The sequence below is a fragment of the Muntiacus reevesi genome, chromosome 3 (assembly GCF_963930625.1).
Source record: "Muntiacus reevesi chromosome 3, mMunRee1.1, whole genome shotgun sequence".
NCBI classification, from domain to species: Eukaryota; Metazoa; Chordata; class Mammalia; order Artiodactyla; family Cervidae; genus Muntiacus; species Muntiacus reevesi.
In genome coordinates this window covers 147,371,253-147,387,773 of record NC_089251.1, presented here as the reverse complement: position 1 = coordinate 147,387,773, position 16,521 = coordinate 147,371,253, and the positions used below count along the sequence as shown (strand labels likewise).

The following is a 16,521-nucleotide window of genomic DNA, read 5'->3' as shown; positions in this document are numbered from 1 at the left end:
TTGGGGGAAGGGGTGACCTCTGAAGTGACACTGACTAGTCAAGAAATTCATAGACAGTAATGTCCACTTCCTACATTGTCTTCCTTTACAATCGGATGGCTCAGCTCAGATACTAGGCGTTGGTGTCTCTGAGAGACCTTCTCTTGCGCTTGCTTCTGAATTTGTCAAAGTTCTCTTAACTCAGTCCAAGATGATAGCCTCTTCTGTTAGCAAATCGTATCACACTAAACTCTGTTTCCTTTCAATCTCATCTTCTATGCCTTGGCAATTTTTCCTTCCAAACACAGAGATTAAACCGGATCAAAAAATAACATCTGGAAAAACTAGGACAGGCCAATTAGTGCCTAGAGCAGAGGTTCCTGGGATACATGCACCTGCCTGTTAGAAGCTGTTCTGACTCCAGCGTCTCCTTTTCAAAGGCCACCAACAGCCTTCAGATGTTAACGACTTCCAGCCTTCAGCCACGTGTGACTCACTGAAACCTGTAACCTGGAGGAGAAAGCTGCCATACCCATGCGTGGTGGCCACCCATAACCCCGTGGTTATTTTTGAAGTTTACAAGCCTTGCTCAAGCTCCTTAAAAGTTCCTCGTATGCCTACAAAAGCAAATTCAAAGTGAAGGACAAAAGTTTTCAGGCGGTAATTAAGCCTTTCACTATGCCATTATACCTTTGTCGCCCTGTCCCTTGGCAGCTTAACAATTAATCTTTTCAAGGAGAGGGAAAATAAGTTACATACGGAACTACAGAGCTTACAGCAGCCCTACGCTATTAATTTTAATAATGTGAAAAGATAAACTTATGTCACTCACTCATAGCCAAATGAGCATCTACAGAGACCTACCCTGGTGTAGGTCTAAAATTTATAACTCAGCTTTCTTTACATAAGACCTTTCAGACCATTTAAATGTTTTCACATTGCTTAATTGGAAAAAATATAGGTGATATAGTTTGATTCCACTCACTTAAAAATAAATGCCTTTAAAGTATCCGTAAAACAGCAGGTCATTTTCTTAACTAGTGCTACCTTCCCTGAATTTTTAAAACTATGAAAGACAGAGCAGGAACGAGATCATACAACCTCCTTTTTATGTATTTTTTTCAACGTACTTTAGCTTTTAGAAGAAAAGAGATAATTTTATTTTTTTCATCTGAAATCTTCTTCTGAAAAGCTTTTATTCTCAGTTTCATATGATTCAATTGATTCAAATGCTGAAAGAATGAAACACTCTCTCCTGCAATTTCTTAAGCATGCATATAGAAAAAAAATTACTTCTGGCAGGAGGAGCTGTCAGTATGAATCTCAGCAGAAGTAAATTGTTTGGTATTTGTAATGGAGTATAATAGCTATAATTCCATTTGAGCTACTGCCACTAATAAGCTGATAAAAACTGTGAGTTGAGACCCAGGCATCCATCAGCATGTGACTTCCACAAATGTCTCTGCCCAGTCATTTAATCACAGAATGTGTCTCTGTACATTCACCCAATCCCATTAGATGTACTATCTGACAATGTGGGACCCAAGCTGGCTCTTCCCACAAAGAGAATGGAAAAGCACAGCTGCATGCTGACTCCAGAGGAGTTTTCCTATCAGCAATTATCAGGAATTTTCATAGACATTCCTAGCCCCCCAAAGTTGCTAGATGGTAACTTAAATGTGCTCAGTGTTACAAACACTAGGAAAAGCACCTCTCTCTCATGAAAAGCAATAACCAAATCAAAAATTACAATCAGAAATTAAAACAGACTGTTTCAAATGCTTCAGGGCTATGACCCTAATACTCACCTGTTGCCAAAAAGCTGTTGATTTAATAACAAAGCTTTTGTATTTAAATGATGGTAAATCTGTAAATACACTATGTTTTGTGTATGTGTGAAAGTAAAAACAAATAATATCTAGAACTATATGTCATCACATGATCATTTTAACAAAGGTTAAGAAAAGAGAGAAAGAGTAGCATCTCTAATAGTAAATACTGGTCCAGTGGGTAAAGGAGATTGAGTTTCAGTCTTCTGAATTTGAATGGCTGAATGATCTTACACACATCACTTAAACGACTAAGAGTCTTCATACGGAGAAAATGGAGTAGAAATATTAATGCTGTAATGACAGCCTAGGCTTTGCTGGCAGGAGTGCTTTTGAATAGTACTTGGTATTCGACAAGTTTATTTTTTATTTAACCTGCTGAATAAAATCCATAATGAATTATGCTCATTCTATTAATGATCATACACATGGCCCATGAGGGAAACATTAAACCTGTATGTAAATATATCCTCTTCAGGAGTCTGTCAATATCCTAAACAATGTGCATTTCAGACACCCTCTCCAATGTGAAGAAATATGCTTGTGGATGGTATGCAGGCATTTGGAAGAGAGTGTATGTGCACATCTGAGTAAGTGATCTATCTCAGCATTCTGGAGCCAAGCTATGATAGCCCAAGAACAAGGGAGAAAATTCAGGAAGAAAGCAGAAGTGTGTTCTATGGACACTGTCAGCAGAATAAAAAAATTATTCTTACTATCAAAACACTACATATTCACATCTATTGCCTGTTGTTCCTACCATTTCTTTCAAGAAGAGCAGCTTTTGCTATGTTCTCAACAATGTACTTTTTTCTGGCTTCTGAAATGTTTAATAAACAGGCAGCCAAACGGAGCCCCACTCGGCAAGACGACATGGTGATTTTCTTCTAGAAAAGGAGAAAAATGAGTCTTCATTTTGGTTTCTACAGTTTGTTCATATTTTCACATTCATTAAACATTTAAAAAGTCATAGCTGTTTGGAAACCAGGTAGCTATAACATGAATACTTTACTATTTCAATCGTAGGTAACACCTAAAGGATAATATCTCACATTGACAGCCAAAAAACCATGCACATGAGGTCATGCACATATGAACATGTGAAGACAGTAACACACTAGAAAATATCCATCAAGTACTCAGTCTGAATTCTGTCATGGGAAACTTTTTCATTAAAGTATGTCACTCTCTTTTAAATATTGCCTTCTATAGTTTAATCCTGTTTTTGAAGAAGCATGACACTTTTGTTAAATAAGATTATTGGGGAAATACAGAAAAGAGAAATGAGAGATTACTTAATATGCTGATTCTTACAAAAACTATCCTGACAGAAAGGGTACCTCCACCAGTCAAGCCATGGATAGTACATGAACATACATAAAGGAGATTCACTTGGAGGTTTTAAATGACAACTGTTTGATTAAGTTCCTCTTGTACTTTGATCTCCATAGTCCCTAAACCAGTTTAAAATCTTTCTCAGGACTTTGTACATTGAACTAAAAGTTGACATGGAGTACTCGGAAAAGTTACTCAATAATCAGCCAAAAATGTGACTGATTTCTTTGAAAATGGAATCATCATACAAGTTTTGGAGGTTGCTTTGACTTTCTTCAGTACCCCAGAACAGAATTTTCAACTAGTTATCTTTCCAAACTTCAAATGATATTATGAACTTAAGTTTAAATATTGCAAAACAAAAAAATCCCCCCTTTTTAAGATCAGGTCATCATATTTCCACCTCTTTTAAATATAGCTAAAAGTGAAGGTGGCCCTCACGAACTCATTCAGTAAATTTTATTGTGGAACATTTTGTGACAGGTAAAGTCCTCCCTGTGAGGGATACTGCAGAGAACGGTGCACAACTCTGAAACACACATTAAGCTCGTAAGTTCAAGCTAACATGCTGCGGTGTAATTAATAGTGCTCTCCGCGCATAAATCCAATGGCTTCTGTTCACTAGGACTGTTCGTTGGCCTGATCATTCTAACCTAAGAGGAGATGACAGGGCTTCACCGTTAGTTCAAGTTTTCACATTGTAACCATCATCTCATGGTTGAAAATTCAGAAAAAACAGCGTCATTAGGATTCTGTAGACATTAATAACACTGTTGCAATAGAGCAGCTCAGACCTCTCTCGTTTTTATGTAAACAAAAAATTGCTTTACACAAGGGGTGTGGGCGTCTTCTGGCTTTCATTTGTTTTCAGTGTGTTTATGTAGCTTAATTGTCTCATCAGGCACTTTCCCAACATAATTATGCTTTTTAACAAATGGTGTTTATGGCAACCCCTAACAGTGCAAAAGAAAGGATTAGTTTCATCCTCTCATTCCACATTTTGATTCCCTGTGGACAGCTAAATCACACAAAGATGGTGTTAGAAAAATCTACCTTCATTGCAAAAGCTGAAATTAGCGGCAGTATCAGGCTTTTGGCAAGCACTCAGGCTTATTAGTAGAAAGGGCAAGTCTTTCTCTTCCTCCTCCTCCTCTAAGAATTTGACCCCGAGCAAGACCCCGAACACTTGTGGTTTGAGAGGATGATCGTAATTCGCCCACCCCTTTGATCACCTTTGGGATTACTTCCGGCTAGAGACCCAAAACCTGCCTCCCTCGGAGGAACCGGGTGGACCAGTGCGGAGCAGAGCAGTCCCCAGCGCTCGGCCACATCACCTGCGTCCGACGCACGCCCACCGCTAGCACTTTAGGGCCGCAGAGGCTCGTCCCGGAGGCACAGCGCAGTGCGGGGCAGACGCCGCCGCGGGCCTCCCTGCGCGGTCCCGCGCGGGTCCTAGCGTGGAGTGGCCCAGAGCCCCGAGGGACGAGGGGTGGGCCGAGGGTAAGACCGAGAGGCTCGCTGTGGGCCCTCGGGGGACGCCAGCAAGGGGATCAGCGTCCGCGGGAGGCGGGGCCGGGAGCCAGGGGCGGCGGGCGGCGGCGCTCCCGCGGGCCCGCCTGGAGCTTGCGGCCACCTCGGCCGCTCCGCGGTTTGCGGGGGACCCACCTGCGCGCGGCGGGCGGCGGGGTAGGACGGCGCCGAGCCCAGGCGCCGCGTGACCAGTGCGCCGCTTCCGCCGCCGGCCCCGCCTCCCGGGCGCGCTCCAGCCCCGCCGCCCGCTGGCTGGGCTCTGATCTGAGCTTCCTTCCTGCCTCTTCCCGACCCGACCCGACCGCGTGCTGCGTCCGGGAGAGCTTAACCTTGCTTCTAGAAGTGCCTTCCCACCCCGCCTGCTTTAACTTGGAACTCTCCACGGTTCTCTTGTAAATGAATGACTTTTTAAAAGGAATTAGAATCTAATGATGAGGTCGTTACTCATTGATCCTACACCAGCAGGGGGCTCTTTTCTCTATTTACACATTAACTTACCGCCCCCCCCACCCGCCCCGCACACACCCCCCTTTGATAAATTCCCTCCTGAGAAACACTGTCCGCGAGCGACTGTGAATATGATCTGGACCAAGACAAAAGCATATACCCGTTTAGTCAAAATTACAACGAGTAGGAACCAGGCATTAAGCATTTCCCTTTTTTCTAGGCCAGTGAACCTTGAGAACACATTTCTCTTCCAAAAAAAAAAAATCAGGACCTGCTTTCTTTTTAATGTAACAAGGATTAAATGTCACCATTTTGATCCAATTCTGCTCCCTAAGTGAAATAATCACTAAATAACTACTTGGGTGGAATACATTAATTTTTAAATCTATTTTTTATTTTCTAATTATACTTTTTAAACACAGATTTGAGGAAATTAACATTTATGTGGACATTTGGTTTCTAGCCTAATGTGGCATAAAAATAAGTAACATAATGAGTGTTAAAAAAAATCAGGTTCATGATGCTTCTCACATCATCATCATTGTACTTAGATGTCACAACAGTATTATGTGCGATTGTGTCAGATCCAGCCTTCTCCATCTCAGAGTGTTGGCAGGTAGGAGGGTTGTTGGCAAGAGGAGGGGTGTTAACCTCAGGATCCTGGATCCTTTCCAAGGCTGGTAATTACATTCTGCCAGCCAAAATTCATCCCATAATTTTAATTGGATAAATCCTTTCTGGCCTAAGCTACTGCTATGCCTGTCAAACTGTTGCCACATTTCACCCCAGAGGTGTCTGTGTTTTAGTTGCAAGAATCAGTCCCTTTGAGGTTGGTTTATCAGTTTAAATCCTCAAAGTGCTTTGGGACCCTAAGGAATTAAATATATATTTGAGGGTTTTTTTTTTCCTATTGAATCTGCATAGAAAATGTATAAAATAGATTTATATGCATGTTAATGTCTGTTATCTAATGTCAGCAGATAATTTTGAGAGCTCTTTAACCAATCAACATCCCTACCTTTCTCTTCTTTCTAGAAATTCTTATTGCCCATAGCTTTCACTTCGAGTTTCCAAAGAGTACCTAAGTATCCAAAGTTTCTTTCCACGGAGGACAATAGAAGTGAAGCCCTTATTTTTCACCTCTCCAACAATCCCGTGCGATAACTTGATAAGACAAAAGACAGAGTAGGAACATTACACCCCTCCAGAGAAGATGGGGGCTTCATGATCGTAGCTGTAGCATCTGCCAGGACTAAATCTTCCTCGCCATATCTCCTAATCCTCTTTGTGAGAATCACTCTCCCTTCCAGGACTGCTGGGGCATCAAGTAAGATAAGGCCTCTGAAAGCATCAACACAGAGGAGTTACTCAGTAAGCCTTGCCCTTTTCTCCACTGCAGTCATGTCAAACACAAATGGAGAGAAAGCAGGGCCCAGGGTTCTTTTAGAAGGGGGGCAGCCTCTGCCCCTGCCTGAGGACTGTAAGCACATCTTTTTGAAAAAGACAAGGAGACGGATAGCAGCAAGGCTGATGAGAAGTTTAGCATTGAGATTGAAAGTCTTTTGCTGTCTTCAGGAATGGAAAAGTACCCTCGGTGTTAGTTTATCACATGTAATTCTGCCCTGTTTTAAAAGAGTGTACATCACATTTACAATTACATATATTAAACATCTCATTTTTGTTTAACTTAGCATGCTTCGGAGGGACATTTTCATACTTTTTGGGTGAATGTGTTACTTTGATTTCTCATTTCTTCTGCTGTAAATCCACATTCTGGGCATTAGTTGTTTTGCTCATCGTGGATTTTGTCCAGAAACAAGTAAGTACTGGAAAGGGAGAACAGCTCAAAGTCCCAGTGTCACTTCCATCAATGACAACTGCTTCCGAACACTCCCACAGCTTCCCCGTGAGACAAAAGGACACTTTTCTACATTCTTCACTTTCATTTTTGCAAGCAGAGAGAAAACAGTTCTTGTTCTCGGCCCATCAGAGTTGAGGCAGGTCAAAGGGGGAGGCTGCGCTCAGGCGGGGCTCCGCAGACCCACTGGAACCCAGAGCCCAGTGCTGCTTGAGTGGGGCTGGGACTCGGGTGAGTGAGGGAGCCATTCAGCTCAGGCTCAAAATAGAAGTGGTGCCAAAAACTTCAGTAATGCAATACTTGAAGAAGTCAATACAAAGCAATAAGTCAGTGCTGAACAAAATATCAAAATTTTAAGGAACATCAGGAGACTGTTTTACACTTGTCGGCTCAGCCCGTGGTTGTGTTCCCCTGCGTGCCAGCCCGTTTCTGATTGTAGGGTTGAGAAGAAACTACGCCACCCTGCCTTGCCTACATCCTCTCTTCTGCCCCTGAAATGGGCAACAAGACCAAAAATATCAAGGGTAGAAATTTCCAGGCCAGCAGATACATATAATTTATAGTTTGTTCAAGAGTTTCATTATTCTTGCCTGGAGAATTCCATGGACAGAGGAGCCTGACGGGCTACAGTCCAAGGGGTCACAGGGGGTCAGGAGCAATTCACATAACACACACAAGAGTTTCATGTATAGGAGACTTGGCCAATTTGAAGACAAATCTTTATTAGGACAAGCAAAAGAATCAACTCTACTAACAATCCATTTCACTACCTACTTACCTGATGCATTTCAGAATATGATAATCAGAAAGCTTCCTATTGTGCTATGGAATTTTGAAATAATGTTTTAAAGAACATTTTAATTAATACAATGAATCATTTTCTCTTTTCATATTCTAGCATTTATCTGTGTTCAGGGAAATATGAGTAGAAAATTTCTCTTGGAAAGATAGACAGTCTAGTTACAACTCTTGAGCTTCCACAGCAGGGAGCACAGTTCGATTCTTGGGGTGGGTACTAAGATCCCAAGCAGTGCAGAAAAAAAAGAGGAAAAAAGAAGTCTAATTCCATGTGCAATTTTTCTAAGATTGCACTTTCACCATATTTTTGCACTATGTCAGATTTCATTCTGCCTTTTTCCCTCCCCTGGGAACTTGAGAAGAATTTTGTTTCTTCTTTCATATAAATGTGGTTTGACAAATGAAGAATTAAAAAAGAGCGACTTTAGTTGTCACTCTGGGACAAGTTAAGTGCAGAGTGGATTTACTTGTTTGGATTAAATTATTTGAATTATGTGATATTATGAAATATGTGTTCTATTAGTCATTTTCTAAATAGCAAATAGGCTTCAGTGCTGCTTACTTAGCGTGGGGAAACTGTACTATTCATTTATTTTAAAAAGAAAAGGAGCTTGATATCCGGAATGAAGTTACAATAAACAAGAGAAATAATTCCATTGGCCTTACATTTTTACCTTTAATTATGGGAAATGGATCTCTAGCCATTTTTGTCTTAATGAAGGGGGCGGGAAATAGAGGAATTGCCAGAATTAGCAAGTTCTCATCTTTATTAATATTTGGGAAATATCTTTCCCTTTACACAACATGGATTCTTGGATTCTTCCTCTTTAGTTGACTGATCTCTTTATCATGAAAGACCAGCAGACTACAATGTAAGCATAGTTATTTAAGCTGGAATCCCTTGTTACGCATTCTATTCCTTCATAGCTGGAATATCTCCTGTAACTAGCCAAAAAAAAAAAAGTCTATGATCTATTCATCCTTTAATTCATTCCTTTCCTTTTCTGCCTTCCACATGGTCATTTCTTTATGCATTCCTACATTATGCAGCCTAGGTGTCAAATGGAAAGAAGTGTCTCCCAGAGCCTCTCTCCAAAGCTGTTTGTTTTTTTTAAAAAAACAAAACAAAAAACAACCTATTGTTTATACTGCAGAGGAAGAGCAATCCCTAAATTGACTTTGAGTTTTTGCTGAAAATTTGTCTTAATTTATGAGACTACATTAATTCATAAAATGTATCTTATTTTATCCACAAAAACACTGAGAATGTTTAGAAACATTTCCCCTAAGTAACATGAATTTTTGGTGCATTATGAGGTTTAATCGGCATCTACTTAAGAAATCCAACTAGTAGGTGATGACTGCCAACTTGTATTAAGAAAAATGACACATCTTGGGACAGACAGTCCAGTAGTATTCAGTCATGCTCTGTGCACTTGTAGGCACTTTTGTGTTATTGTTGTTTAATGTCCTAGGTACATGCAAGTGAACGCCAGCTCTTATTGACGCCAACAGGATAACCTCTCGCATGCACAGGAATCTGAGACCCTGAGCAGAATCATCCTGTGATGTCTGCAGGCCCTAATTCCCATGTGTGTTCAGAGCTATCCCTTGCTCTGAAAAGGAGAGAACCAGTTCTCCTGTTCTTGGGCAGATCTGCAAGGTCTGTCTCTGCAGGGAATTCAAACTGAAGGTTCAAGTCATTTTGAACCTTCTGGATTTGTACCGCTGATTTGTTTGTCTTTTACTGTCTGGTTCAGTGTTTGAAAGGATTTAACTTTTTAAAATCATGTCTTTTCATTACATTTAAATAGAAAATGTCTAAATTCAGAGGAAGAAGTGGAAAAGTTAAAAATTTTGGGTACTGTTATTTTTAATATTTTCTTTATCCTGCCTTATGCCTCTCAGTTATTATTGAAATCTTACTTGAAGTTCTGTGGTTTTTAAAAAAGATTTGAAAATAAAAACTCATAGAATCTTAGGTCAGAAGGGACCTTAGAAATTCTTATAATGTTTGCTCAAACAGTGTTGGACCTGGAACAAATAGGCAGTAGGGCTGGAAGCAGAGTTTGTGATAAAGCAGGGTTAGGCTAGGCAGTGGGGGTGTCCCTGCTGTCCTGCACTCTGACCCCCTAACTGCTGCTTCCCTGGGCCCTCCGAACTCCAAGGTGCCTTTGAAAACAACTGACTAGTTCAACTACTTTTCTGGGATTCAAAACCCTTTTTGTAAAATCATACAAAGTTCTCATCTTTTGAAGATTAACCGTCTATCCTGCATCGAATCCATGAGACTGTCTCAAAACACAAGCACTGTAGAAAATCCACACTACTTTTTAAAATTATTGGATTGGTTTTAATAGTATTTTTCTGTGGAGGAAAATAAATACGAATGGATATTCAAATCTGAAATGACCCATCAAGGGTTTTAATTAATACTTGTGGAAATGTGGTACAGAAACCAGAAGGTTTATAGCTTCGGGGGAAGAAGAAAAAAGACTCAAAAAGATACAATCAAATAGAGTAGACAGTTATAGTCAGACAACGGGGCAAGGATGAAAGTGGTTTAGATACTGTATCACTAACAGGTTCAGGAGATTGTAATACAGCCCAGGTCTTCTGGGTGTCTCTGTCACTTTTGACATCAGTATTTTCACTTCCCTATTTGGGGCAAAAGAATGGTAGTGTCCCTCATAGGAGATTTCTGTATTTTATTTATACATGGAGCCCATTTTTCTTTTTTGAAAACCTCCTTTCAATTTTTTTTCTTTCATTTCATGTTATGCCATTTGATCAATGGGATTAAATTCTGAATGTCAGCAGAACTGGTCTGTAGCAGCAGTTTCAGCTACCCATATTTTAAAGCTGAATTTAAATTACAAATATTAAAATATTAAGTGAAAAATATATAATGAAAATACATTTTGTAAATCAAGATTGAATATCCACTTGATAGCTACTAATTTACTCAAGTGAAATTCAAATAATTCTTAATCTTTGAGTTTTCTTCATTTATTAATGTAAGACATAAAAAAGAGCCCAGTGTTTTTTAGGCCAACATGAATGGACCTAGAGATTATCATATTGATAGAAGTAAGTCAGAGAAAGGCAAATATCATATGATATCATTCTATGTGGAATCTAAAAAAAAATGACATAAATAAACTTATTTCCAGAACAGAAACAGACTCACAGACATAGAAAACAAACGTACAGTTACCAAAGGGGAAAGGTGGGAAGAAGAGAGAAATTAGGAATTTGAGAGGAACATATACATACTACTATATATAATATAGATAAACAACAGGGGTCTACAGTATAGCATGGGGACCTAACTATACTCAATATTTTGTAATTGCCTATATGGGAAAGAAATCTGAAAAAGAATATAAATGTTCTTTTATATATATCATATATAAAACTGAATCACTTTGCAGTGAAACTAATACAACATGGCAAATCAACTATATACTTCAATGAAAAACATTTTTAAAAGACCCCAATGTTTCATTTCCCTAAAACATTTATGAAGTAACTATTCAAAGCATAAAACATATGTTAACTATTCCAATCTAATTAGATTGTTTAAAACATTGATAAAAGTACAAACAGAGAAGACTCTGTGCAGAAAAGATATTTTAAAAATTTATCCTGGGTCACCCTATAGTAGTTACTGATACAGGAATAAACTAATCAGAAGACTGTATATCCTTCAAGATAACTTGATCTTCTCAAATATGTCCAGCCTTAAACACCAAACACATTAATAGGAATATATTATACTTTGTTCATTATAATGAAGTTAAAATATCTATAATAATACAAATCTTATAGATGAAAAGTGGTATTTTCTTTACAGATATTGTGACTTTGATGGTTGTAATATAAATCAAAGAATATATAGTTTACTATATCTAATAGCTTGACTTTATAAAACAGTGTTAAAGCTAAAAATAAACCTGAAATATATCTCATCAAACACTTTAAGGATGTGAAACCCAGACCTAAACAAGTTAAGTGATTGCCACATGTCTAGTGTATGTGTGTGTCTGCAGACGTGTGTGTGTTAGTTGCTCAGTCATGTCTGACTCTTTGTGACCTCATGGACTGTAGCCCACTGTAGGCTCCTCTGTCCATGGAATTCTCCAGGCAAGAATATTGGAGTGGGTAGCCATTCTCTTCACTAGGGGATCTTCCTGATTCAGGGATTTAACCCAGGTCTCCTGCATTTCAAGCAGATTCTTTAATGTCTGAGCCACCAGGGAAGCCCATGTCTAGTATCAGTCTTCTATTTTAAAAATTCAGTGTTTGGAAGATGGAATCCAAGACCCTTCTCAGTGGGATCCCGTCTATATACTTTTAACAGATTTTCTCCTTTCCTTTTCCTAACCCTCCTCCTTAGTCTAATCTCATAGCACAACAGTATACTGTTCGCCAAACACACTTTGAACTACCGTGTGTCTCTAGCTTCGCTTGTGCTTCGTTCAAAAGTTTATTCTATGACCACCCTCCACTCACTTAGTAAACAATCTCCACCTCTAGGACACCTTCCTGGATTCTGCCATCTTCTCCAAAATTCATCAAACTCTTCTGTGTTCTCAGAACATCTTACCACTGAAATATTTATCACATATAACTGTTATGTTATTTCATAACACTCTTCTTCTGTTAGACTCAACAGGGATAAAGTAATTCTTGTCTTTTTAATCCCTAGAGTTTAGTGCAGTCTTGACTTGTAGACACTTTGTAAGAAATTTGTTAAAGAGTGAATTAATGGACTGATAGTTTGATTTATCCATTTATGCATATACTTATATATATGAACTATTTGATGAATGAACTGACAAACCAACAAAGGAGTGAACAAATAGGTCATTTTTTTATCTTAGCACTATCTATATTTAGGGGAGGATAATTCTTTGCTGTGGTTGTCCTGAGCCTTGTAGAGCGTCTAGCAGCATCCTTGACCTCTCCCCGCTAGATGCCAGCAGCAGCAAACCCCTCAAGTTGTGACGATCAAAAATGCCTCTAGTCTGCCAAAGGTACAACTGCCCCTGTTTAGGAACAGCGGGAGTAGGTGGAATGACGTCTGGAGGTGGCAATTCAAGTCGAAGGCAGAGATTAGAACTCTGGTCTCTGTTTCACTCCAGTACTTTTCCTATTGAGATTTCTCCCTGCTGAGATCCAAGTTCAATTCTTAGTCCTCTCCAAAATATTCTTAAAACCTGAGATCAATAACAGAGTTAACAGAAGTATAATCTATGGGATAAATTATTAAAAAGCAATACGAGGAGTAAAAGTATGCCTTTTTTGTATCAATGGATTTGGTTTTGCTTTTTTAAAAAATAGTATATTATCTCTAGTGGACGTTATTAAATGGTACTTATTTGGCCTTGCCTAAAAATTGCTCCTAGAAGGCATATGGTTTTTAAAATTTTTCTAAATGCCGCTTCATAGCACCATCTTGTGGATTTTAGAGGAATTCATTGATTTCAGTTTTTAATGTCTGGTTATAAATATTTCTCTAGATAAGGAGAAAAAGAAAATAGAGAAACTATTTTTAAAATTTTGGACATTCTTTGTTTATTTAAATGCTCTACTGAACTCTGAATTAGGGACTTAGTTGAAATTTGACTTCGACTTTTTTTGATATTTGGCCAAAATTTCTATTTGGCTTCAATTACATCCTGCCCTTTGGCTTTTGGAAAGTCAAATAGCCATATACCTACGTCATCATCATCATATCTGAATCTATACAGTCAGCAAAGGCGTGCATAAGGCCAACAAGGAAGGATATTCTAAGACACTGGTTAATATTTGAATATTAACTTTGAATGTACAGCTACAACTGGAATTAAAAGTTCCTTGTATGGTGGAAGTACTGGAAGAGCAAAGTGTTACAAAATTTGGGAAGATTGTGGAAGCACATGTTCTTACGTTAAAAAAAAAAACACACAAACTTTGAAGTTGTTAAATGGAGAAATGGGGACTGGATTGATGATAATATGAATATTTATTCCTGTACCATGATATCAAATTTATAAAATTTTATTACTGAGATTTTTTTTATTGCAAAAGGGTAATTGCAAGTACACTTCACATTTCTTCTTCTATCCAACAAGTTTATTCTATGATGATATCCAGCTTCAGCCTCTGAAAATTGTTGATATAATACTAAGTCATTGGGCATTTGACCTAAATATGTATTTATATGCCTCTATTCTAAATCTAAAAGGAGAGTAAAATTGAAAGATGACACAATAGACTTAAAGTTTCTTCCTGTTTTTCAAACATGTGAATTTTTCTCCTCTGACTTGAAAAAAAAAATATTCAAGCACAAACTATGATGAGCATCAAGTGCTAAGAGCAATACTGGGAATCTACAGGGGATTATTGATGTAGAAAAAGCGTTTCTACTAACAGATGGAATCAAAACCTGATTTTACAGACAAAATGTTTAATTGGCTATCATTCTTATTCGTCCGTCCCATCCCAATACACAATCTTCTCTTCTCCATGAGACAAACTTAGCATAGCCATTTACTAAAAGATTCCGTTACTTGATCATCTCCTTTGTTCACCTCTTCAACTGTAAGAATTGTCAGTGGGGTTCAGCCCAGGACAACTGGATACCCAAGCTCTTTCTTCCTCAGAGAAGGTATCATTACTTTGGGAAATGGGAGAAGGCAAGGTGGTAAAAAGGAAGAAATTTTCCTGCAGGAAATTTCACATAATTGTTTTGATCCCAAAGTAATTATTTTATCATTCAGGACAGTGGACTGCTTTGCCTGTCTGTGTAGCTTAAAATAGAGCCCCAGCAGGTGGATCAGGAAGTGAAATCCAACAACCACAACGACAATAATTGCAGTGGCATTTAGCTCTCTTTAACCCACATTATCTCTGTAAGTAGGGAGCCAATGCTATGAATAACACATTTTTGGCTTTGAGCAGATACAGAGATTAGTCAGTATTGCATAGTGGAACAAACTGCAGACCAGAGATCAAGTAGCCATAGTTTTATTCCCTCCTGTCACCAATGGTATGAATTAGACAAATGACTCAGATTTTCTGCACCTGGGTTTCCATATCTGTAAGTTGAAAGAGCTGGAGGAGGTGTTCTGTAATGTCATTTGCAGCCTAACAGGTTAAGATTCTATGAATTATCCTATTGGGTAGGAGCGCAACCTCACCTCCATATTCTCTTTCTGGGAATGGTACTGAGGGATGATTTGAATAGTGTTGCCTGGCACCGCTTAGGGATCTAACAAGAACATCTCTAACTTCTCCTCCTAGTCACCAAAGGTAGAAGATGGTACATTCAAAAGCTTAACACTATTTAGTTTCGATATATAACATATCTCCATAGGAAGAATTCATTTTACTTGTAAATATTTTCTTCAAATTTCATAGGATAGCACCTACTTCTAACTATTCAAAAATCTAGGTTTCAAATTTCTGAACCTTTCTATAGATCACATATCTTTTAAACAGTCTTTTTGTGAAGAGGACCTACAGAATATATCTTCCTTGAGACGCTAAGTTTTCCACAAAGAAAATGAGTTTGGATCTCACCACATGGTATATTGTTTTCTGGGATATTCACCATGCCCATTATGAAATCTACTTCTATCTTTATTTTCTGCTTGTTTTTATTTAGTTTATTTTGGTCTGGCAGAACTTTTGGGGGGTGGGGGTGGGGAAAGGTATTGTTGAGGGAAATGGCTTTATCTTTCTAAAGCTACTTCAGCCTGATCCAACACAGAAGCCATTCCTGGCAAGACATGATGCTTCTAGATAGGTTTTCCAGTTTATTTGTTTTTTATTGTATTTAATTATTTCTTTCTAGAAACAAGAACTCCTGAACTTTCTCTTTAACATGAGGATGACCGTTTGGTAGAGTACATGAACTACTTAAGTCCAATCTTCAGGTACTATCAAAGATTCAGATATCTCCTGCTTACTGAAACTACCCCTGCAGGTAATTCAGAACCAAGGTAATACAGGTAACTAACATGCATGTGTGTGTGTGTTCAGTCAGTAAATTGTGTCCAACTCTCTGCAACCCCGGGGACTATAGCCCACAGGCTCCTCCTCCGTGGGATTTCCCAGGCAAGAGTACTGGAGTGGGTTGCCATTTTCTCCTCCAGGGGCTCTTCCTGACCCAGGGATCGAATCCGAGTCTCCTACAATGGCAGGTGAATTCTTTCCACTGAGCCACCTGGGAAGCCCAAACTAAGAGTATTTGAGACATAGATTGTGGGTTCCTTTGTGCTGCCTTGTTCAGACATGGTTTTGGTAATGAAAATCCATGTCTGATATTCACTGGGAAAAAAATGCTTGGAGTGTGAGAGTTTTTAAAGAATATACATACATACAGAAAAGTTACATATTTACAAGAACTGAGATCAGTTAAGGACTCGGAACCTGCCACAATAAGAAGTAAGAAGGGATAACATTTCTATTTAATGCTAATTTCCTCTACGCTAAACCCTCACCTACTGAACCAGCATCCTGACCTGATTTATGTTGAACATTAGACAACAGTTGTAACAAAGGTGATGAGTCAGTCACCAACCACTCTGGCTTGGTTTTAAACTTAACCTATAGACACATGATGATAGCAGTGTCGGGGAAACTAACATTATTTATTGTCATTGTACATGATGTTATATTATCAAATATTTTGATTAAAATAACCAGTCAAAATATTTTTGGTAAATGAATTTCATACCATTTCTATATCTTAAT

The 16,521-nt window shown here is 38.7% G+C and overlaps 1 protein-coding gene across 7 annotated transcripts in view; it reads right to left on the bottom strand.

Annotated features, from left to right (window-relative positions):
- Nucleotides 1-16,521, bottom strand: part of FTCDNL1 (formiminotransferase cyclodeaminase N-terminal like) — an 88,212-nt gene that overhangs the window by 39,104 nt on the left and 32,587 nt on the right. For 4 of the 7 annotated variants that reach the window (XM_065930883.1, XM_065930884.1, XM_065930885.1 and 1 more), the window contains one exon: nt 2,569-2,695. In XM_065930883.1, the coding sequence (XP_065786955.1) occupies nt 2,569-2,683 (115 nt within the window). In that variant the 5' untranslated portion in view covers nt 2,684-2,695. Of the gene's footprint in view, nt 1-2,568; nt 2,696-4,196; nt 4,400-4,477; nt 4,931-16,521 lie in introns of those variants that run through there. The other 3 variants (XM_065930886.1, XM_065930888.1, XM_065930882.1) reach the window with 3 other exon arrangements.